Below are 25,085 nucleotides of genomic sequence, written 5' to 3'. Positions count from 1 at the left end.
GCAACTCGTGATTTACGAAAAGAGAGTAACATGGGCCAGCTCCATGATCGCTAGACTCCGAGCTTTAGGTGAGCTTTTGTCTGAAGCCAACTGCCCCCATAGTCCCCTGATGTACCACTGCATAAAAATCAAAAGGCGTATTATTTCATGTGGCCCATCTTTCTTGCAATGTTGCTGTCTTCCACTCAACTTTCTACTTCTCTATTTTGTGTAGCTTAGCAGCCTGCAATCTACCAATGAGGTGCCCTTTTTTTTTTTTCCGCTAAAACGGCTGTAACATACATGGCAGGTACGAATACATTCAAAAAAATTAAAAAATAATAATTTTCGGAGCGCTCTGGATAAGTCCTCCTCCTCCAGCTAAAGAGTCTCGTCAGAATGGTTAGCCACACAAAAGGCTATCCAATTTGCTGTCCCATTGGCCTTACAGTACACATGCTTAGTCTGAACGGCCATCTCTCCACATATCATAGCTCGAATATCTCTTAGCAGCAGGTGACTATCGCCCACAAATGAGGTGCTTTTAACTAATAAGGTGGATGCAACTCTCGGATAAAAGGAAAGTGGACCAACTAAAGGGAACTTCTTTGCAACCTGGCAGCCATGTGCAAGCGCACCTCCTCAGTCATTCTGTAAGCCCAAAGTAATTTGTTCTGTGCTTTTGCTCGCTCCGTCGAAGACCAAAAGAGGACATGCAGATGCCCTCTAATGGATATTCGACTCTCATGACTACTGCAATAGCCTTCTAATTCTACCTTTCAAGGGAGCTTTCTGAAGCATAAATGGTAGTACGAGAGCAACACTTACCTAATAATCGCTCCACAATAGGGGACCAAAGAGGGTGTTTCGTTCTTTAATAAAGGGCAATCCAAAGAGAACAATTTTTAAGAACTTTTTGTTTGGGTGGCGGGGGACCCTCTAATCATAGAGAAGAGAGCATGGGATAAAAAGTTAAAAGAGTAAAAGAACATAGACCAAGATGGATGAACCGAGCAAGATGAGGAACGAAGTGGGATTAGCCTGAGAACCCAAGCTTTTTTTTTGTGAGAATCTATGCGGGCGTGTGTTTAGTCCCACATCGGTTATTCGTTGGGTATATCTTGGATACTTATACATGATATCAAGGAACCTAAATAATTTTTTTTCGACTAATCTTTTTGGGTGAGGTCCTGAATTATTACAAATGATATCAAAACGAACTCTGGCCCATAATCTATATAGACTAGAAGACACTGCAGCACATATTCTCTTAGCTTGACGAAGATGTCTCATATACTTAAACTCCATTCACTCCACGGAGACTTCCAATTATGAATCCGTATATGACCATACTTTTCAATTAGCGATCATTCATGAGACAAGAAGCCCAATGTTTAACAAGCGAAGTGCCTTTTCTAAGTCCAAGGCCACGATAGACCATTGGGCTTGCGGTGCTCTCCGCTACTAAGTTTCAACATCGCAGAGACTTTGCAGTCAGGCCCACATATGAATCTCTAACTATGAACTCGAACTGGGCGAATTGCAAGAATGATAAGGCCCAGCCCATATCCAAAATTCACTTCTGGCATGCTGTGCGGCATGAGATTACTCTTAGGGCTCGTTTGGTTCGCGGGAAACATTTTCCTTCTTAGGAATATGATTCCTGGGAAACAAATTTCTAGGAAGAGGATGCCTAGGAAAGTACTTTTAGTTCGTTTGGTTGATCATGGGAAAGTGACAAATTTCTAAGGTGCTTATGTTTGGTTGGCCATCCACTTTCCTAGGAAAGTTATATATAATTCCTATTATGCCCTTAATAAAAATTAGGTTTTTAATGCCTCTTTAATGCTTCTTTAATGCTGAAAGGGCTTTTTGGAAAAAAGTAAAAATGGAGTGATTCCCGCCTCATGGGAAAGTAACTTTCCCATGTTTCTCATGGGAAAGACTTTCCCATGAAATGTGGGAATCACATTCCCATGAAAATATAACTTTCCCTTCTCTCTCCTTTGAAAACTCCAACCAAACAAGAGGCATCTCATTACTTTTCCGTTGACCACACTTTCCCCCCTTCTTTTCTCGCGAACCAAACGAGCCGTGTCAGTCATTCACACGAAGGTTGGTGCTGTAATGTACCAATCCCCTCGTGCCACGAGACATGCTTGGCAACCAGGGAAAATTTTCCCTCGGTGAGTTTTTCTTTTTTTTCTTAAACAAAAAAAAAGACCTCCATCTCAGGTCTACAATCATTTTGTTATATTTTTCTGAAAGAAGCCTTCATTAAAGCGTGGATGGTGGCCAAGCTTGGATCAAGCCCTCCCCCATCAGCGATATGAATAAAAATATTTAGGATATGATCATTTAATAATTTTGTTACAAATAATTTAATACTTTTAATAAGTATTTTGTTATAAATTACTATAAGGTACCTTAAAGAGGAAAAATTCATTCCATACGGTGGTATCATTTAACTCATCTTAAATAAGCAATCCCCACACACAAACTCAAGCCACCTTTTTCTATTTTTTTTCTTTCCATTCAATTGAGCAATTCCGCCGTCCTTTTCAGATAAGGTATAACGCCGGATTCTGAGTATAAAATTGCTGAGTGATCATGTCACTTTGAATAGGCCACACCAAGTCACGGGTTAGATTTAATGTGATTAAAGTCCAGAGACCAAGGTGAACTCCAATGAAATTGGAGCTAACAAAAAATGGCAGTGCAATTTTTTTTTTTTTTTTTGGGTACAACGGTAGCTCACATCGGAGAAATGTAAGTATGGCCAACAAAATCAAAAAAAAAAAAAAAAAAAACCACACAAGGGCTGAGGCACAAACGCATAGTTCTCTCAGATGAAGCCTCCGAAGTACTGCACCACAAATAAAATAATCCAGTCAGCAATACCATTCGTTTTTTTGTAGGTATGTATGGCTCGATAAGACCAACACTTTTTCAGAAGTCTGCGAATGTCGTGGAGCAGCAGCCTTCTGCCAGCAGTGCATCTCCGACCCTGAACCTACTCGATCACCGTAGCCGAATCCCTCTCGAGGAGAATGTGATCCGCACCCAACACATGCCTCATATGCGTGATGCCCTTCCATACAGCTTTGAGCTTGACACTGTCGATAGACATGTTGATGGTAGTGCAACCTTTATAGGCTCCTTTCCAAACATGAGAGGTTGAGGGAGGAAGGAAACTTATCACATAGAGGCAGTCTTCAATTATAACAGAAGCACCAAACAAGTTCCTACCATAGGTCCTGAGGTTCATTTTTTTTTTTTTGGTACATCAAAAGGGGTATGGGGGAGGAAGGAACAAGCCCACCCCCGTGTAGCAGCCCCCACTGGGCCTCCGCCCCACCAGAAGAATGTTTGATACGGGTAGACACCAGTGGACTAATAAGCGCTCCTAGACACCAAGTTCAAGCAGTGTCACCACATTTTAATCGACGCGCAGGGCGATTCAAACTTGGAACCCTGCAGTTAGAAGACTACGTCCAGTTCTACTGAGCTACCACCTTGGTGGCATCCTGAGATTTATTATTAGACAATCTCCTGTACCACTTGCACAGGGAGCCCAAATAAATTCTGCAAATTTGGAACACTCAATCCTTCCTGCTGCTTGGATACAAACGGCGTACCTAGGTTGCACAGGCTTCGCCCTCGGTGTCCCAGCATCGCCCTGATGGTTAGACTTGAAACGACTTTCTTTTTGATGAGTTATTTGAATGACGTCTGGAGTGCAATTAGTTCCATAGTTTGCTATTGCAATAATAAATATTTGCAAGCAATGCAATCCGGCAATCCCCCCTTCCTCGGCACCCTCACATACCCTTCTCTCTTCGAGGATTTATTTAGTTCACGAAAGGAGGCGGAGAAAAAGCGTGGCCAACAAAAAAAAAAAAAAAAAAAAATCTCTTATTTGGTTTAAATTTTTAAAAAAGAAAAATAAAAAAATAGTATTTCTATAAAATAAAATTTTCATATTTCATGAAAAAAATATTCTATAAAAAATATGAAAAAACTATTTTTTCACATGTTGTGAATTGAGTTTTTTTTAAAAAAAATATCTTTAAGCCTGAGTAAACTTTTTTCTTTTATTAAGAATATAATAGATATTTAATACAACTCTTTTAAAAAATTAGATGCTCAATCAAATATAAGCCACTCTGCGATGTGTCTTCTTTACATAATTAACTAAATATGCTAAAATTATTTTTTCAGATATTATATTTTCAGTAATCATCTTCTCATGAAACATATTTCAACAAGAAATTTTTTTTTCCGTAAACCAAATGGGAGAGTTATTGGTTCAGCACATGTTTTCGCAAAGGATTGTGTGTACGAGATAACAGTGAACCTGTAACGCATTGAATATATAATTTGTGTTACCATCTACCTTTACGTGTTTTCAGAAATGTGTTCAGAATTAATGTTGTGCATTATGATAGTGACGTTGAGACACTTAACAGCAATAACTATATGTTCTTATTATTACTGTTGCTACTGTTGTCGCGAGTGTAATTGTTGCAGATTGCAGCCGTAACCTATATAATAACTCGCTTTGTTTTCTCATCATACAGAACATGCAGTGCTCTTAATCGACTAGAGATATTATAATTTATACATAAGTTTGATTTCATAAGTAAATAGTGTGGAATATAATATTGTCTAGTGTTTTTAACTGTCTAATAAATGTAAGTTCTATTTTGCAAGCATTGATGCAAAAAGTGAATTAGAGCTTCTCCCAATCATCACATCCTTATGCTTTGGTGATGAAAGGTCCTAGATTCGAAATTTAAATCGTGCATTGCTAAATATCCTTGTCTTTTCCCAGAAAAAAAAACATACACCATATAAAAAGATGTAAAAGAATACATGTCATTTCAATATTTCCTTACAGCAAGTGAGTAGACAATAATGGTTGACGAAGAGAAAAGGATGACTGAATTAATTTCTTAAATATATTTATGTGCTTGATTAGAGAGTAGGATACTGTTTGCGCATGCCACCTTGACAAATTAAATCATAATGTCATGAAAAGCTCGTCCATAATTGACAACAGCAAATTCTCGATAACATTTGTAATGCTTGAAAATTTATATCATAGTTTCGCTTTTTGTCATTATTAGACATGTTTCGGTGCATGTGTTGTTGCATGGATGGCTAAGATAAGATCCTTTTCTGAGTAATATAATATAATCACAAAACGATCACTGAGAGTATGTTTTCATCGATCCTTTAAGCAAATCGGCTCTCATTATTATAATATGCCGTATGGTGGTCGTGCCAAAGAGTGGGATCCACTTTAGTTAATCAAAGAGAGGCTCTAAAACAAATCAAGAAACCATAGTCTAGTTAAATCAGCCCTTGGTTTTGGCCATTTTACTCTTTATTTTTCAATAGTATGTGTGCGGCCCTAATTCGATATTTTTTTTATACCACCACCTGTACCACAATCAATGCTTGTGCCACACTACCACCATTGCCATCAATATAGCCATCTTCGCCACATCATTGGTACATCCACCACTACCATCATTGTCATCTTCACCACCATTGCCTCCCCCCTTCCCCCGCACAATCATGCCATTACCACTATTGCTGCAACTCAGGATCTTATCCAAAAAGACAAGTCAGAAGGTGTTATTTGGATTTCTTTGGTCTTGTATAAATACCCAATATCTACTCAATGCATAGCCAATCTAGGACTAAATATATGCATCTTGTTTAAGCCATGGCGTCTTTGTCAGACTAAGAATATAAATATGTCCAAATCTAATCACAAACATCATGATCGGCTCGTGATCAGCACCCATGAACTTGTGTTGTAGTGTTCTTTAATCCGCATAGACGATGGGCCGAATTCACTCTAATATCATTCATCACAACTTAAGAATTCATCCAAAAAATAATAATTAGAACATATTACATAAATTTTTTATTTTCATATAAGTATCCAAAATTTATAGGCGATGTAAGAGTAAGACCAAACGTACACACATCCGCACAGATTCCCGCAATGATCTTCTCCACACCACCATTATCACCCCACCATAATCGTTATCATCGTTGCCTTTTGCCACAACTATCAATATCCCGATCCCCACCACCATCAATGCCGATACCATTGTCGCCATCCATTCTATTGCTTTCTATCTCCACTATCTTCTCGGCTGCTTTATTATTTTCTTTTAACCGATCATGACAGTTGTATTTAGAATATTTGAACTAGAAAACAAAAATATTTATTTTAAAAATATATATTCGTATTCTCATGGATTTTATTTGTGATGCGTGTACGTTCGGCAAACAAGCAAGTTGTTTGGAGTTGACTCTAGTTCGGCAAACTCGGTTAAGAATCTAGCTGAGCTAGAGTTAGGAATATAATTATTTCATAATTATTTATCAGGAATTAAAATATAGATTATTTAAATATTATTATTTCAATTATAGAATTAAAATATAATCAAAATTATTACTTTAAATTATATAAATGAAAGTCTTGCATGATCTCATTTCTCACTCGACCTTTTAACCAAAGTGTTTGTGAATAGCTTGGATTTGACTTTGAAATTAAACAAGACGGCTTGCGTTTCTTTTGAATATAAAACAGGCCCATAAGCCTAGCAGAAATCGTTGAAAGTCGTGCTCCACCGTCTTTGAGACGTGTTCAGGTTCATTTTGGTGTGAAGACCCATGGATCCTCAAACAAATGGCACGAATGTTACATCCAGATTCCAGACTCCCAGAACCGTCCCACATGGAGGAAGATTGTTTTTCTTTTTTTTTTTAAAAAAAAATCTAATACCGCACCTGTAATTAATTTATTTATTTAATATGATGATTTTTTTTTTGCAAAAATGGATGGATCATGTATCATGGGTATGGATACAATAAAAAAAATTTAAAAATAATAGGCCTTGGAGCGCACCAAGTAACTTTCTCTTTTTCACCCAAATAGTATTTCGAGAGTGATTTACCACATACCATCCAATCTGCTGCCCCATTGATCTGTCTATATATATACTTCACCTACAAGTCCATTTCACGACTGGCCATAGTTCGGATGTTCCTAAGCAGCGGATGATATCACCTACCTACTCCACCCGCACTCTACTGCATTCAATCAATAACTATTACCGAATTGCCCTCGAGCAGTATAGTTCTAGCCTGCAGCGCCTACTGAGCATAACTCATGCCAGCGCAAGCTGTCCCTGCTCAGCCCTGTGGCAGATATGGTGATTTAAAAAATAAGAAAATAAAATAAAAAAATAAATAAAGAAGAAGAGGAGGAGGAGGCGGCATGCGCGAGTGCACTCTAGGGATAGGGTCCACCGGAGAGGCGGAGACCGAGCCGGCATGAACTAGTCCGCAACCATTATGTCGACATCCTGACGACACCGCCCACCGCCTCACCACGATCCGACGATCCAAACCCTTCTGATGCCCAATTCCGGGCCCGCTACTAGTGGGCCCGTAAGTTGTGGGTCGTAGTGGATCCAACCCCTCTCTGACGTAAGCTGAGGAGAGCATGTTTAGTGGCTGAAACCGACCCATATGGAGAAATTATAGTTAAGATGCTTTTGTGGTTCGCTTGGAGCCGTCCGATCCAATAACGGAAGCGTTCAGATATTTATCCCGTGATCCGCACGTGACAGAGGCGATATCCTTCCTCCCGTGGTTGGAGACCCGATGACGACATTCATTTCGAACGCGGCATGGTCCTGCGGCCCCCGTCTCTGTCTTCCATCTGCGGCCCGGCATCGCGCCACGCTCTGACATCCGGGAGAAAGAAATAGGGTAAAACGGAGAGCTTTCGAAATTCCGACGATTTCTAGAGAAATCGAGATGTCTTTCTTCGAGGTAGGATGCCAAAATTTCCGGCGAAAATGGAAGCTCGTAGCATCCCTAATTCGAATACAAGATCGAAGCTTTTCGAATTTTTAACAATCACCTATTGTTTTATTGTCAGGATCTTGAGCCCTGGTTCTACGTTACTCGCTTCCGCGACCAACTGAACGGTTTCTCTAGTAAAGATTCTCGACTTTTTTTTCTCCTTTTTTCTGGGTTGGGGGAATGTATGATTTTGTATTTCTAAGTATTGATCTGGTTCGATCTTTTGTCGTGTGGAAGGAACGATGTTAGCATCGATGGCGACGGCGAGCTGCACCGACCGCGCGGCGAACGAGTGCCGGGACGACGAGGCGGCGCTGCGGCTGAAGATGGTGGCGATGGTGGCGATCCTGGTGGCGGGGATTACCGGCGTGGCGATCCCCCTGGTGGGGCGCAAGCGGCGATTCCTGCGAACCGACGGCAGCCTCTTCGTCTTCGCCAAGGCCTTCGCGGCCGGCGTCATCCTAGCGACGGGGTTCGTCCATATGCTCCACGATGCCCAGTCGGCGCTGACGGACCCCTGCCTCCCGGAGTCGCCGTGGCGGCGGTTCCCGTTCTCCGGCTTCGTGGCGATGACGGCGGCCCTCGGGACCCTTGTGGTCGACTTTGTCGGCACCCAGTTCTACGAGCGGAAGCACCGGGAGGAGGCCATGGGGGTCAAGTCAGCCGCTGCGGCTGCTGCTGCTGCGGCGGCGGCGGCAGCGGCCGAGGAAGGTATCACCGTCATCTCCATCGCGCCGGAGCCGGAGGCGGCGGCGGCCGACAACGTCAAGAGCCCGATGCACATTGTCGGGATGCACGCCCACGCGGCGGCGCATCGGCACAGCCACCCGCACGAGCACGGGGCGTGCGATGGCCCAGCGCGGCGGGAGGGCGGCCCTGGCCACGCCCACGAGGACGAGGGCGAGGTCTCTTCTCACGTGCGCCACGTGGTCGTCTCCCAGGTTCGATGGACTCCAATCTTTGATCCCTTCCTTCATCTAAATCTTAAACTTTTGGGAAGGAGGGGTGTGCTTATTTGATTCTTGGATGTGGTCAGATACTGGAACTCGGAATCGTGTCCCACTCAGTGATCATTGGGTTGTCACTCGGGGTATCGCAGAGTCCCTGCACCATAAGGCCTCTCATTGCTGCTCTATCCTTCCACCAATTCTTCGAAGGCTTCGCACTGGGAGGATGCATCTCCCAGGTTGGTAATTGCTACGTAGTTAATTAGTCTTGCTCTTCTAAGCATGGGTCTCATTTGGTGCTGTTGGTATTGTTTCAGGCACAATTCAGGAACTTGTCGGCGGCGCTGATGGCGTGCTTCTTTGCGATCACGACGCCGACCGGCATCGGCGTTGGAGCGGGTGCTGCATCGTTCTACAATGCGAATAGCCCGAGGGCGCTGGTGGTGGAGGGGATACTGGACTCGATCTCGGCCGGCATTCTCATCTACATGGCATTGGTTGATCTAATTGCAGCGGATTTTCTGAGCAGGAGGATGAGCTGCAATCTTAGGCTTCAGGTGGCGTCTTACATGGCGCTTTTTCTTGGCGCTGGCTCCATGTCGGCCCTCGCAATCTGGGCGTGACTCGTAATGCTGGTGGCTGAAGGCTAGCTCACTGACTCACAAAGCTGGGACGGCCAGGTCTCGTACAAATGTCGTTATCTGCTTTTGGTTTTGGAAGAAGGCTCTGGTCGTCTGGACAAAGCCTCTGCTCTTCAAAGCGGAAATGGATGATGTATATTTTAGAGCTCGCTTTCAATTAACGATTGTTCTTAAATTTTAGTTGTTTTGTGGGAAGAAACAGACTATACAATCCCAATGGCCCCGATCCCACGGAGCTGTAGTTGTGAGTCATTATAATGGCTGCATGTGGATTGCATTGAGAGCAAAGATAAATTGCAGTGTGTCGAGCATTTCATGAGTTTGCAAGCGGAACTTTTTCTGGAGCAGAGCTCTCTGGCCAACAGATTTTTTTTCCTTTTTCCGAACTTTAATTTAGTAGATCGTTGAACTTTTAAATTGAACCGTTCGATTTAAATTCTGACGATGAATTTCGTCCTAGGACGGAATTGTTACGTTGCATGATTGCTTATATCGTGAAAAATGATGATGCCTCGTGCAATCCTATGACAATTTCGTTATGGTAGCCAGATCGTATTCATAGTCAGGTCCGAATTTAAAATTTTAAAGATTTAATTATATTAAATTAAAAATGCACTTGGAACGACGGCGTAGCCGTAGTTCTGTGCCATGAGCTTTCTGCTTCCTATAAAAACTGGTTCAGTATCTGCAGCACCCTGGTAAACTTCTAATCTTAGAAAAGCCCTTTTGCTCCCCTGTCCCCATGTTAGATTCTGTTCCAAGATGGGAGATGCATGCTCGGAGTACAAACATACATGTGGTTGGGGATGGCAAACACCTTAACGGACAACTTTATTGGCTCGGAGTGCAAACGCTCATGTGGTTAGGGATGTCAAAGACCTTAATTTACGACTTTATTGGGTTGGAATTTTCAAGTGCGGCATCAGCTATGACCGAGAAAACCAGCAAAGGGAAAAAGAAAAATCGAAAAAGGGAGTGTAAGCTGTGAACGCCTTCACTTCACAGTTGCCTTAGATGGTCGTGATTTCAAGTCTCTGGTGGTACCAAGTGTTGCTGTGATGGCAGACTTCTAAGCATAAAGATCTAAGAACTTAGCACATCTCCTTGGGATATTCGAAACTAACTTGAACTGGATCCTGTTTAAGTAAAGGTAAGCTTCGACTTCGCATAATCCCTTGATCTTCTTAGGATATAAGGAACATGATATTATCTTTTCACGGTGACTTAACCAGGCTAGCCTTCGAAGCGGATCTATCCTTCTATCCAAAAAGAAATTTTATAAGATAAACAAATCCCTTAATGCGGCATGGATTTGCCGACTCATACCAATCTACCAATCCGAGCAATCGACCAAGCTGCCACCAGTGGCAATAAGTCACGTGTATCCAAATTCAAGCATATTTGGGATGATTAAATCCTATTTAAAAAATAGCTATGATCCTACATGCTTATAAGGCACGGCGCGATCTAGCAATTACTGCACGACTTGCATGATTTAAACTCTGCAACATATATTATGTGCATACGGTTATTACTTATCGAGTAGTTAAAGCACACATCTGCCTCCTTCTGCAACGAATACCGGCCCTCGTCTATATTATTGATTTCTGTTGTGTTCTCTCGCTCATGCGGACACTCTTGTTTTCACTATTTTTAAACCTCCTGTTGTTCCACATTAGTTTTGCCTGATTTAAATTTTTGGAGGGTCATCGGCTGAACAAAATTCAATTATTTTTGGTGTCGCTTCTCGTGGGGGTCGTTCAGGCTGTCACATCTCTACTTTTTCTTTATCTCTAAGGTGAGCTGTCTAGGTTGCTTTAATGATCCGATTCCCTAGTTCCTTTCCTAGCTATTAGCTAATCCACTTGTATATGCTTTCGGACTCAACTCTCAGGTTTATTCATTTGCATATATTAAATTTTGGGATATGAAATACAAATAAGAGATACTAATTAGAAACACCCGTGCTGTAGTCTGAGAGAAAGTAGTTGTATCAGTGTAAAGATAAACGCGCACACCATGCAAAGTTACGGGTCAAAGTACTACTCTGGTGTTTTGAGTTTGTTACTAAAATAGATGATGCATAGAACGTATTCGTGGTTTTGCCTTTCACGCATGATCCGTTCTCATCAAGCATCTAACATTGCAAAGGGTCTTCGATAGATAGCTGAACGCATGTACCTAGGGGCACTGAACCAACATAGAAGGGCTCATACCTCATTCGCAGGCCTGGCAGATAACTGGCCCAAGGAGAGCTTGGTAAGCTTTGGGGCTGGCAGAGCCAGCAGGACTGCCCAGTGTCATAATCCCATATTGAATAATGAAAGAAATGCCGGCCTAAATTTTTGAGCTTTGAGCCTGTGATAAGAGGTGTTAGAGCCAAATCTATTATGCGTCACAATCTTTATTAACCATACGGACTTCTCGCTAAAGGATACCATGGTTGAGGAAGACTTGGTAGGGTCAGGTAAGATTAGGGCCTCGGATGGCCTCACTCTTTAAAGCAGGTATCAATCGTGACAAAAGCACTACAAAATTATATGGAGGAGATTGTCATGGTCCCATATTAACTAATAAAAGAGATGCTATATGGGTTTATTAGTCTAGGCTAGTGTTCCTTCCAATAACTTAAAGTTTTGGAGTGGACTAAGAATCTGTGATGCCAAGGACCTACGAAAACTATGCCTTGATTTATCCATAAATTATCAAGGGACTGCATTTGGTGCATTGGAATAGGTGTTTCATGGAATGGAGTGGAAAGTACCTCCCAGAATGGGGTAGAAATTCCAGCTTTAACAAATACAGATGTTTGATATGACAATATATTTAGGAATCAAATTACCTTCGAAGGCACTACTTCTCCAATTATAAAGATGGTGATCCTGCTCTTAAATGGAAAATGGTTATTTTCATGAGAATGAAAATGAATAATATTTCTAAAAGTGAATCAATTAGTCATATTTATTATATAAAAAAGCAACAAATAATATAATCTAATGTTAGTTAATTATCAACAACTGTGGTATAAAATAAAAGGTAAATAATATAATTAATATTCAAATGAAACTAGTATTCTACTAAAAGCATAAAAAATCAAGTTATATATATATATATATATATATATTATAATATTATATCAATTATAATTTAAAGATTTACTATGTAAGATATTGATAAATGAGCATTCAATAATGTATGTTAAACGAAGCAATTGATGAAAAAAAATAAATATAAATTATTAAATAATAGTGTTGAATATCAAAATAAATATATATTTCATAAATATAAGAAAAACAACTAAAATAATAAATAAATTAAATAAAATAAAAATAAAAAAATAAAGAGTAGAGTGTATCTAACTAAATATTATATACATCAAAATATAATATATGCCAATTAACAATAAGAAATACAATTAAATAAATAAAATACAATACTAATTACAAAGAAAAGCAAAACATCAATTAATAAAGAGACAAAACTAAAAACAAACAGCGTAAGAAAATTATTAGTCATAATAACCAAAAAAAGTAAAAATAAAAATATCAATTAAAAATAAAATAATATTAGATGGTGTATTCTAATATATGAGCAGCTAAATTAAAAATTAGAATAGAGAATTTTTTTTTCTTTTTTCCCCATCTCATTGGCAGTCTCAAACAATGAAATAGGATTGGCGATTCCCCTGCTTTTCATCCCTACTCCGAAATCTCTTTGATTACGGAAACAGGGAAGTCTATTTGCACGTTATACGAGTGTGCGAGCTGCGCAACCACGGCAAGGTACAGCCAGGGAGCGATAACCCATGGGCTACTGGCGCATGGTCGATAGCTCATCGAAACAGAGGAATAGTATCTCTGAGTTCTCGGATATAGCCGTTAAATTTGATGATGATTTTTCTTTTTTTCAAGAATTCTCTGGCCAGCTGCTATTTTCTTAGAATTCAATGGCCTGTTAGAAACCATCTTAGTTGCAGTTACAAAAATATAGAATCCGACTTGTTAAATCTGGAATCTAATTCAGCCTTCATTAAGATGGCGCCATGGCGGTGTTGGGAATTCTGCCTCAGGAAAATTAAAATCTAAAATATTCTACTTCAACAAATAATAGGTAGTAATAGGCTTAAAGAAAATAAATAGAGAAAGTGGAAAAATGGAACCCGAGATGCTGAGACGTGGTATGTTGGTCACTTTCCTTGAAGTAGATTTCGTCGCCTTATATTAAATTAGGCTTGGATAGCGTTCTACTCCTAAGATACAACAGCCTCTCGCAAAGTTTCTTCTGTGTCACGCCCCCGGCCCGAGATTGCGAGCCGGGGGTCCACGCCAACCGCCGCACACCAGTAGGAAATTCTCTCCACGAGCATGCAAAGCATCTTAACCAAACATCTCAATTATATATATATATATATATATATATATATATATATATATATCTAAAATAATTCAACTGAAATAAATGCAATCTTACTCCATTGACTGATCCAAATTATATAGTCTCACAGTTTTAAATACGCAGCGGAACAATAAAGATAAAACATCAATTTAAATAAAGCCTAATCTAGGATAACTTGTGCTTCAGTTCTTCTAGTCGCTCTCCGATTTTAAATCCCTGATAGGTTAGTTCTCGGAATCTGCAAAAATAACAAGAAATTGTATAATGAACTAGACAGCCGAGTAAGTAATAAACACCTTAACTAGTCAATTCATATACTAACATAAAATATGAACACAAATTACGATGAATCAACATAATAACATAATCAATTCATTTTCAAACACAAATTCATTGAAATATGTATCTTTCAAATATCCATATACATAATCATAAATCTGATTCGAAACAAATCACATTCATCTCATCAGCCTTTAACTACGACCACACTTATACCCTGTGGCTAGGCCAGAAACAGAACCGCACTTATACCCTGCGGAATGGGACAGAATACCGCACTTATACCCTGCGGAGTGGGCCAGAATACCACACTTATACCCTGTGGTGGGGCCAGAATTGCCAATGCATAACCCCCAATTGGCAGGGTCCAGAACATAGTCAGGCTGAGAGTTCTAAATCTGATGAACATCAAAATTCTTTTGTAGCAAATAGATATATCATAATCCGATCTAAATATACATATACGATGCAAGAACAGTAATTATATCCAAAAAATGTTATTCCAATTCACATATCCATTTTCATTCAAATCATCATCTCGTAAAATTCATAAATCACATATAAATTCATTAACAATTTATTTGATACAAAAATAATATTATATAAATGAAGAGTCTAGAGAAGGCAGTTCATAACTTACATTAAACGCAATTCCCAATAAATCCAATTAATCTCACAAATTCCTCGCAGAACCTAATATCCAAAAATCATATTTTTCTTTTAAAATTCATCACAATGTATATAAAAACTTAAATTTAATATTTTCCCATGGCCGACCCTGCAGAAGTGCCTAGCACCCTGAGTTTGGGTTTGGGTTCGGGTTCATACCCGTAAACCACCCCCCTTTCTCTTTTTTTTTTTCTTTTTTTTCTTTCTTTTCATTTTCTTTCTTTTCTTTTCTTTTCTTTTCTTTTTCTTCTTCTCTTTCCCTCTTCTCCCGACTTGTCTCTTCTTTTCTTCTTTGACCAAACAGGGGCCCGTGACCCCCCTTCTTCGTCTTCTTCCCTCCTCGATCGATCCCAAAGGCGGCCACGGTGGCCGGCCTTGACGGCGGCAGGAGGTGGCGGAGCAAAACCGACCACCCCCGGCGGCTAGCAGCAGCGAACACGGCCGGCGGCGAGTGTTCTCGGGCCAATAGAGCTCCCATTTTGAACCCAATTTCCGGCGATTGATCGGCTCAAAAACCACAATAAATCATGGCTAAACATCACGAAAGGAAGGGAGGAAAATTGGGAGTCCTTACCTCGGCCCCGACGATGGTCCGACGGCTTCTTTCTGGCGGCAAATAGAGGAGGAAAGGGTCGTCCGTGCTATGGCTCGGCTCTCTCTTTCTCTCTCTCCCTCTCTCTCGGCCGGCAGCCCAAGGAAGAAGAACCCCCAACCAGGAAGGGACTTGGGTTTGCGGCTCCTCTTCCAATGGCTTCAACGAGAGGAGGAGAAGCCCTAAAAACAACCAGATGCCGGCTTCTTCGGATCTCCCCTTCTTCACGCCCCCTCACGTGCGACGCACGTGAGGCCAAAACCTTGGGGCTGCCGGTCCACTGGACCAGCTCAGTTCCAGGGTCTCACATTCTGCCTCAATGATTTGCACGGATGAAGCCTTCGAACCCAGAATCAGTATGCAGCAAGCCCGTTGATTGAAAGAAAAAGAGTAGAAAGGAAGAATAAAAGTTCTCTGCTTTCGATTCTTCTCTGTCTAATTCGTAGAGATCTATTTATAGGCTTTTTCGGGATAGACGTGACTAAAAATCAATCCAATGGTCAAAATTGATAAGAAAGTTTGAAAAAACATTAGTAGAGCCAGCAGATGTGAGGTCGGTCGCAAAAAGGAGATCGTGTCCCTAGGAAGAAAGCGTGTCGCGAAGAGAGGTCGTGTCTCTAGGAAAAGAGGGCATCGCGCACACCAACTAAGCCAAACTCTCATTTTAATATATATATATATATATATATATATATATATATATATATTTTAAAGTATAAAAACTTTTAATCATTATTTAACCAAAAAAATCTAACCGACGGGTCCAAGGGGAAGAACTTACCCTCAGCATTCCGTGAAGTTTAAAAATGGCCACCATTTTCACCTGAGGCGGGGGAGGGATTTAAAAAAAAAAAACGAAGACAAAATTTGATGCCTAAAACGTCGTTTAGCAACCTTCTCTGGAGAGCGGCGACGGAGGTGTCGACATTCTCAGAGCTCAACCTTCCTTTCTGTGATCAAAATGACGACATCCACTTCTTTCCTCTACCCCTTGTTTTATCTATCGATATTCTTATCTCAAGGAGAAAGGAAGAAGCTATGGAAGTCCCCATGGTGGCGGGCGATGGAGAATGCCGTGACGAAGAGGCGGCGATGCACCTGAAACTGGTTGCGATCGCCGCGATCCTCGTCGCCAGCATCGCCGGCGTGGCGATTCCGCTCGCCGGGAGACGACAGCGGTTCCTCCGCTCCGACGGTGGGGGGTTCGCCTTCGTCGAGGCCTTTGGAGCGGGCGTGATCCTGGCGACGGGCTTCGTCCACATGCTCCCCGAGGCGGAGGAGTCGCTGGCGGACGCCGCCATGCCAGCGCGGGCGTGGACTGAGTTCCCATTCGCGGGCTTTGCGGCGATGGTCGCCGCCCTCGGGACGCTCGCGCTGGACTTCATCGGAACGACGTTCTACGAGCGGAAGCACGGGGCGGAGAAGGGGAAGCAGAAAGCGGAGAGGGTTGGAGTCTGGTCACCCTCACCAGGGAGCGACGAGTTTAACGACGACGCGATGCACATCATCGGGGTGCACGCACACGCCGCGGCGCATGGGGAGGTGGATGGCGGAGGGGTATCTTCGCACGTGCGGCACGTCGTCGTATCTCAGGTGCGGTGAATCTCGACTAACTCCAGAGCTGTACTTGTATCACAAAGGGTTAGGGTTTATGGGCTTAATACAGCCCGATCAAATATGGGATGTTGCATGCGCTTATCTTTTCTCTTCTTTAGTTCAGGGGCTTCTGTCTTCACTTTTGCAGTTGCCGTCTTTTTCATGCTCAAATCTTGTACTTCTCTCTTCTTCTTTTTTTTTTCAGACTCTTGTTCTCAGTTATTTTAGTCCTTCTTATATACTGATGCATATACTTTTCTGTTAATAAATCGCTTGACTTGAAGAGCTCATGGCGCCTTAAACTCCTTTCCATCAGAAAATAAAAAGTTCGGAGCATAGATAAACATTCTATTAATAACAGGCTGTTTTGTTTCTCTATACATCTATAAAATATTATATTGAAAATAGTACCTGAACACAATTTTCGCTATTTTAAATTTTTATTTTCATTTTTTTAGAAACAATATATCTTTTCATCAGAATTTTAGATTTTTAAAATAAAAATATTTCACCGTACATATCTAGTGTTCAATCGAGTTCTTTTGTCTTCTTCGCTTCCTGAAGGCAACAACAAAAAATAAAAGCAATACTAAATAGGCCGTGAATTAGTAATTACTTTTTACTTTGCTTGGTAGGTAGTATAAATTTATAATGTTGAGAAGATTCAACGTTAATTCCATTCCCTAACTTATTACCATTTTCACTCTTTAGAAAATTATCATCTCTTCGCTTTTTCTTTTTTTTTTTTTAAGTACAAGTGTTATGTCTTTTACATCTTTATAATGCATAAAATCATGTGCTATGGCATATGCGTTAAAGTCATGTTGGTGACCTAATTATTATTGATTTTTTTTTTTAAAAAAGAAAGCTAACAATTATTGAATTGATTATTGAATATTGAGTCATTGTGATCGAATATAACCATATACAAATTTAATCAGTTACATGCTTACATCCTTTAAGAAAGGATCCAAAAACAAATTTGATGAAAGTGATCCAGAGCTGAATCGGGCAATTTAATATTTATTTCGAATGTGGTATTTAAATGTTAAGTCACTGAATGAAGTTGGGAGTCACCCTGTTTCTGTGGCAAGAAGAAATCGCACACGCACACATTGCGGCAAGATCAAGTTGAAGTCATCGAGTATGCAAAGCTCATTTCTTCTTCTTTTTTTTTTTTCTCCGGAAAAAAAATGGATTGGAGTGGTGGGTGGGAGGTAATCAATGCTCTGTTTGTTTAACATGTAACAAGGTAAACCAATTACTAATATTTCAATTTAAAATGACTGAAGCTGATTCAACTTTTGAGCATCACTAGCTAATAAGACCTGAATCTGCCGGAATTATGTTACGTAGCAGTGATTATCATAAATGACAAACTCATATCCTTAAACTAAGTTATTTGTCATTTTAATATTCACAATCCGATTTTTTAATATTATTCAGATACTGGAGCTTGGGATTGTCTCGCACTCAGTGACCATAGGCTTATCCTTGGGAGTATCACAAAACCCATGCACTATTAGGCCCCTAATAGCTGCCTTGTCCTTCCACCAGTTCTTCGAGGGATTTGCGCTGGGAGCATACATCTCTCAGGTAAGACTAATCGTCATTACCGTGCTAAGATTCTCTACCAACTTATATATAGTTTTAGCTGGTCCTCTGTTCGTGTGTAATCATCTGCTGCAGGCTCGTTTTAGCAGTCTCAAGGAAGCGGTGATGGCGTGCTTCTTTGCCTTGACAACACCTGGAGGGATCGGCCTGGGGCTCTCAGCGGCATCATTTTACGATCCTGACAGCCCGACAGCCATGGCGGCGGAGGGCCTTCTGGACTCGATCTCCGCAGGCATCCTGATCTACATGGCGCTGGTGGATTTGGTCGCTGCCGACTTCCTCGACCGCCTCAAGAACGGCAGCACATCCCTCCGGGTTGGTTCCTACATCGCCCTCTTCTTGGGTGCCGGACTCATGTCTCTCTTGGCCTTACGGGCATGAAGGATACGCGATGCTGCGGTTTTTGAAAGACCCAGGCCTAAAATTTCCCTTCTGGGCCGGATCATGGCTTCCAGCATTTGGTCGAACAGATTTGCTTTTTTTTTTTTTCCTCTAGTAATAAAAGCAGGGTGGTAGATCCTCCCGTTCGATCAAAGAAAAAAAAATGCTGCGGTTTTTGGAGGGGAGAACTAAAAACTGCTGTTATATGCATGGCATGCTAGCTTAGCTATGGATCGCTATCGAATATGTATTTCGCTAAATGATTACAGTGTTAATTTATTTTTAAATATTGGGTTCAGTTATATAAGCACAAAGGGAATGGAAACTCCGCCTGCAAGTATGATGTATTGACAGAGAATAATTAAGCATACTTTTGGATGGTGAGAAGGACATGTATTGACCTTGGCATGGGCGAATATGATCTTTAACACCATCTAATTTCACTGCAACTTTGGGTGGCTTACGGCCTCCCTTATTATCAGGAAAAAAAAATCACTGCAATGTTTTTGCAAACAATCAATAGGCGTAACAAGGTAAACAAACGAATGTTACACAAGAAGAGCAAGAAGTTAGTTGATTTTCAGAGTTGACTTCATCATCTCGTAGAAGAAATAACTGAAAGCTGCTGATGGCAATACCTGTTAAAACAAAAGGCCACTGATTAGTAGAAATGATTATGATGGAGATGACAAACAAATAGTAATATATATATATATATATACACATCTTTACACATACATACATGTATACACACATACGTACACGTATAAACACGTGTATACATGTATATGTATGTATGTATGTGTGTGTGTGTGTGTATATATCAAAGGTGTAATACTAAAAGCTCTAGGACAGGTGAAACTCATACATGTAATAAATAAAAACTCAAAAATTCGGGCCGTATAATGGGTCTCAGCCTCCAGACCCAGGGCTTGAGCAGAGAGGCCCATTGAGTAACTTATTATCTAAGGAGAACGCACACAGTAACAGGTTGGCAAATCTAATTTAGCTAATGAGAAGCAACTTTCGTACTACGGTACAAAATGTTTCATTGGAGAATTATGAGTCATCTAGCAAAAACAAAAAAAAAGAATTATGAGAGAGTCTGAAGGATCAGAACCTGAAGCGTGCTCGGAAACAGGCCTGCAAAAAGTGATCCGACTCCATCTCTTTCCATCAGCTGAGTGAAGACTGAAGCCAGACCCAAGTTGGTAGCCTGTTGGAGCTGGAGCTGCCTCCTTACGACTTCCAAGGGGTATGTTACTGTCTCCGCACAGGCCCCAGCGATGGCACCGTAAATTAAGGTCCTTATAGCTCCTAATTCAGTCTCATCTCCACTCATCTTCTTCCTATGAGAGAGATAGGAACTCTTGAGGATGTCATAGACCGTATAAAAGACAGCACTGGCCGGACCCATGCTTAAGAGCGCCGGAGTAAGGCCCTTGTAGAGGGAAAGGAAGCCCTCTTTCTGTACCATATGACAGAAGCACCCTGCCACGCCTCCGAGAGCTTTGCCACCTGGAGCGACCAGTCTTGTTCGAATCTGTCAAAAGCCTAATAATCTCAAGATGAATGCACAAGAAAAGCAAGCAAAGCAAATAGCCATTCAGTTTCGAGTTATTCTGTCCATGACTAGACCCATTAGCTTCAAAGCTCTCATTGAGGTTTTTCCAGCCCAACCATCATCCAGTTTTCGGCTGAACATAAAAACACTGGTTACCCATAAATTCCAATACGTAAAATAAGATCTACTTGCACTTTTCGAAAGGGTATATAACCTTAGTTTACCGTTGGAAGTTGGAAACAATCTATAAAGCAGTCTCATGGCAGCGGCACACCCTCATGACCAAAGCAGTCAACCCCAAATAATAACTATATAGAGAAAAGGTATCGTCTAAACAAATGAAAGCTTTACTAGCTCCAATACCAGAGAATAAATTATATGGCAATAAATACGTACCGTGTCAATGGGTATGCAGAGCACAGTCGCAAGAACACCCGATAGACCGCCACCAATGAGTCTATCATGATTTTTGATCCCTTCTTTTCCTGGGATGCTGAGGAGATGAGCCAGGTACATGTCATAGCATATGAAGTTGATTGATTTGAAGGGAACCATGCGGAAGAGATTTAGAGCATTGCCCTTCCAAAATCCTCTGAATCCTTCAGTAACCCAGATCCATCTGATTAATTTCACACATGAATACTTTGATCCATGGACGAGGCACTCCAGCTTTATCCTCTCCAAGGGTGCAATGCATGTCCTGAATGCAGCAACGAGCTTGTAGATGTCAGTATTGATCTAATTCAAAATGTCGGATAAAAAGAACATCGTTTGATTAATTCTAACTAGAAAATCTTTCTGAAGTTATCTTGTGCTTCGGATCGTTTTCCTGAATTCTGCCAATGAGTAGAGCTTTAGGCCCCCGCCACAAGAGCCCTTCTCTTAATAATAATAATAATTGATGATAAGAGTAACAACAGCGGCAGCAGCGGCCGCAATAATACTAAAAGAATCCTGTCTTCCTGGGGGCCCCACCTATACTAATGCTGACTCTGTAAAGTCCTGTTCTGCTATGCACCTTAGAACTGCAGTTTAATATAGATCTGCGTAAAAAATCGGTCAAACTGTAAACCTAAATTAAACCCGGTCTTTCTGATTCAGTTTATATTGATTTTTTAAATTTTAATTTGGTATTGGTTTGATAAAATTTTGAGCCGAAAAAAAAGAGATTCCGTTTGAATTTGAGTTTTCAGAAAACCAATTTAAACTATGTATACATATACTTTAATTTTTTCTATATATGCTTAGACTTAATTCAACTTATTTAGTTTAGCTCATTGAACATCAATTCTATATAAATTAAAATTTTTATATTTAAACTTGCCCAATCTATATAGCCTAACTTATTGAACATCAATCTGATAAACTGAACCGAATTTTTTAGATTGTTAGAACATTTTTTTTTTTAATAGACCGATTCGGTTTCAGTTTCAATGTCAAGAAAGCAGTTTAAATCAATTTAATTATAAAAATAACTCTAAACCGTGCACAACCCTAACATGGATCAGCAAGGATTTCAAACTTCTCACCATCCATCAAACATCCATAAGGTTTCATTAACTTACAAATACTGACAACCTTAAAATATAGTGTAAGAACAAGAAGATGGACCTGGAAATGATTGTGGACACTGCACCTGCCAGGAGGAATTTAGGCAGATCATTCCAAGAATTCTTCCCTTTAGCTTTCCCTTCCTCAGAAGCCAATTTTTTACTGCAGCACTTCTCCTCTTCGTTCTGTTCACTGGCATCCGCAAAGTGACTTGGTACGCTTCCAATCCTCGGGATACAAGCCAATTGCAGAGTCGTGGGAACTGATGCTCTACTAGCAAGGGTCCTAAAATGGAATAAACAATTCAGTTCTACCAAACAACTGGCTCTTTTGGAAGCATCGGGCTGAAGAATCTCAGAAGCCAAGAGGGAGATGGAGAAGTTTGGGAAGAAGAGATCATATGGGGGTTCTATGAGGAGGGGAGCATCTTTTCCCAGGCCAAGGCCTGGAAAATATTTGTGGAAAGTGTTTGTGGATTGAAAACAATATTGCATGCTATCCTCCAATGGGAAGACAAGGAGAGTAGATTGGTTCCCCTGCAATCGTCTAGCTCTAGCTTTCACCTATGCAAGGGGCGTCCGGATAAGAGTAGACAAGCGTCCGTTGAATAAGACAGAGACTCGCGCCCGAGAAGGGATGAGATGTCCTTGGCTCTTCTACTTGTGTAAGCGAGTTCAGCAGGAGCAACTCAACTGAATCAATAGCTTTGTGGTGGGCATTAGAAATGAGGGAATCCTAGTTCTGTGGTGGAGGATGGTGCCTCGTTCAGAGGTGCTTATGGCCTCGAATTCTCTTGCGGGGAAAGAGGAGTCCTCACGGAATGTTAAAGACTGGGGCCAAACAGGTAGTAGTCGCCGATGGAGGCATACCCCTATTGCCCTTTCTGGTGCCTTGGCGTGACACCCATGCTCGGCCAGTGATCAAAAGTTTGGAAAGCCGCCAACCTAAGCGCTCAACGACCACACAGCGTGGCACGCGCCTTGCATGCACAAGCGCGCAACGACTAGTGTGAAAGTTGGACACATTTGTCTTACGTGATGGTGTGATTCATGCAAGCTTTTATATCCATTTTATGGTCCATGCAGTGCATCAACATCCCGATATCCAACCTCTCATTAAGATGCGAAATTGTTGAGTCGTTCTCTCGCAGTCTTATGAGGGGAAATTGAGAGAGTTCTTATGGAACGTTTCGGCTGTTTCAGAAAGCAGAATGTGCCATGCGCACAAACATTGTGCCCAAAAAAAATGGACGCAAACAAGCATGTCATATCAGGTATCTCTTTCAAATCGAGAAGAATTAGAAGCATGAAACTACATCAGCTCGTGAAAGGAATCATTGTCGCCTTGTAGCCCTAAAGTGGGACCTAGTACTCACCCTTGCGAATTAGCTGAGAGGGGCGTGATTGTGGATGCTTTGATGCCCACACTATAGAAAAAATAGAATTTCGCGACTGTGATTTGCTGATGCTAGAAAGAAGTATCGATAATTTAGTTACCGCGTCAAAATTTGCCGACGCTTTTTACTAGTATCGGTACAAAGCATCGAAAGTGAAGAAAAAGGATTTTTCAATGCTTTTTGGTAAGTGTCGTTAGGAACAAATAATAAGACAATGCGAATAAGCATCGTCCAAAGCTAACAAGAAGACGACGCTTATAAACGTCATCGGATTCCATATATCTCTCCAAATCGATCGACCGACCGACCCAGCATTCCTATCATCCTCCTTTCAGCCCCCTTTCCTCTCTAGCACCCAAATCGATCGACTAACTCGTCGAGCTTCGCCTCCGCCTCTTCGCGCAAATCTCCTTCTCCTCCTCCCCCTCTTCATCGCCTCCTCCTCCTTTGCTAACTTCCTTCTCTTTCTCCTCCTTCTCATTGCCCGTATTTACCGCCAATCTGCGGTGTTCTTCAAAGATCCAACCGAACGCCCTTCTTTGATCGACTGCCTCTTTCGTTGCGGATCTCAACCGGTCTTCCTCTACGCTAGTAATTTTCTATTTCCAGAATATTTTCTTTTTGAGTTATTGCTTGATGCCCTAATATTCTATTTTTCTAAAATTAGTAAAAATCAAATAAGAAAGCGGTTTTTAGTATCATGATTAATTAAGACTATGAAACTGTGGTGTGTCTTATCTTCAATCTTTCTTACTGCCTATTATGTCCTATTTTTTGCAAACAATTTCTATAGGGGGTGGATGTTTCACACGTTTCCAAAAGACCTTCGCTTGAGTCTCGCCTTTACTTAAATTTTTGCCTAGAATTTTAGAAAACCCTAATGCAATAAATAAATTAGTCCTTGCAAAGTTCTCAGACATGTCTCAGGTACCAAACTTGTTTGTCGCCAAGAATAAAATCCCTTAATCTGACAGCACAAAATGGCTCTAGCATCCAACATCTTAAAATCAAGTTAGCTTTTGTGTCTACAAGCGATGCTTTGGTCTTTCGATCTTTTACGCCAAAGAAAAAGAGAAGGGTTTTACTCATGATTACATGCGAGTTATCCATTGACAATAAAATGGTTAATATCAAATTGAATCATTGAGATAGTATCTGATTTCATTTGGAATGGGATGTATTTATTGCATTTTCCGAGACCCCATGGACAATCCAGCTCTCAAAAACCAAGTATATACACCTGGCTCCATTTAAATGATTAGGCATCATCTCTTGAATGATACAACAGCAGGAACAACAAGAGACCACAGTACTCCAAGGTATCCACCATATGGGCTTGAATTGCTGATTGTCTTCTTGTGTCACGAGACATGAAGACTCTTCTTTAACTAAATTGCCGAAACCCAGCTAAGAATCCTCATACGTTCAGTGATCATGTCTTGCTAATTGCATGACCTAGTGTCTCAAAAGTGGCTGCATAGTTAATCATAGAACAATAAACAAAAGTTACCATAGATGAATTTATCGTGAATGAACCATGTAACAACTACCTGCATTTAGCTTGAAGCATATAAGTTAAATATTA

The 25,085-nt window shown here is 40.9% G+C and overlaps 3 protein-coding genes and 1 long non-coding RNA gene across 4 annotated transcripts; 2 read left to right on the top strand and 2 right to left on the bottom strand.

Moving 5' to 3' along the window:
* The first annotated feature begins 7,670 nt into the window (after positions 1–7,670).
* Positions 7,671–9,787, top strand: LOC103702030 (zinc transporter 7-like). Its single transcript, XM_008784311.4, has 5 exons — positions 7,671–7,842; positions 7,952–8,009; positions 8,113–8,816; positions 8,912–9,061; positions 9,140–9,787. Exons 1-5 carry the CDS (start codon positions 7,828–7,830, stop codon positions 9,443–9,445), a joined length of 1,233 nt encoding a protein of 410 aa, XP_008782533.2. The 5' UTR covers positions 7,671–7,827; the 3' UTR covers positions 9,446–9,787.
* A 4,126-nt stretch (positions 9,788–13,913) lies between these two features.
* On the bottom strand, positions 13,914–15,705 carry LOC120111790. The gene is made up of 3 exons (XR_005513190.1): positions 15,381–15,705; positions 14,778–14,830; positions 13,914–14,096 (listed from the first exon to the last, which is right to left on the bottom strand). It is a non-coding gene; the product is annotated as an uncharacterized LOC120111790 (long non-coding RNA).
* A 697-nt stretch (positions 15,706–16,402) lies between these two features.
* Positions 16,403–19,296, top strand: LOC103702031 (zinc transporter 10-like). Its single transcript, XM_008784312.4, has 3 exons — positions 16,403–16,991; positions 18,441–18,590; positions 18,684–19,296. Exons 1-3 carry the CDS (start codon positions 16,437–16,439, stop codon positions 18,987–18,989), a joined length of 1,011 nt encoding a protein of 336 aa, XP_008782534.2. The 5' UTR covers positions 16,403–16,436; the 3' UTR covers positions 18,990–19,296.
* A 40-nt stretch (positions 19,297–19,336) lies between these two features.
* Positions 19,337–22,784, bottom strand: LOC103702071 (probable mitochondrial adenine nucleotide transporter BTL3). The gene is made up of 4 exons (XM_008784358.4): positions 22,165–22,784; positions 20,950–21,253; positions 20,110–20,532; positions 19,337–19,627 (listed from the first exon to the last, which is right to left on the bottom strand). Exons 1-4 carry the CDS (start codon positions 22,596–22,598, stop codon positions 19,559–19,561), a joined length of 1,230 nt encoding a protein of 409 aa, XP_008782580.4. The 5' UTR covers positions 22,599–22,784; the 3' UTR covers positions 19,337–19,558.
* Between the last annotated feature and the right edge of the window lie 2,301 nt (positions 22,785–25,085).

Source organism: Phoenix dactylifera, chromosome 8, assembly GCF_009389715.1.
Source record: "Phoenix dactylifera cultivar Barhee BC4 chromosome 8, palm_55x_up_171113_PBpolish2nd_filt_p, whole genome shotgun sequence".
In the NCBI taxonomy this organism is placed as follows: domain Eukaryota; kingdom Viridiplantae; phylum Streptophyta; class Magnoliopsida; order Arecales; family Arecaceae; genus Phoenix; species Phoenix dactylifera.
The sequence above is the reverse complement of the archived record's forward strand: the minus strand, read 5'-3'. Positions and strand labels throughout refer to the sequence as shown.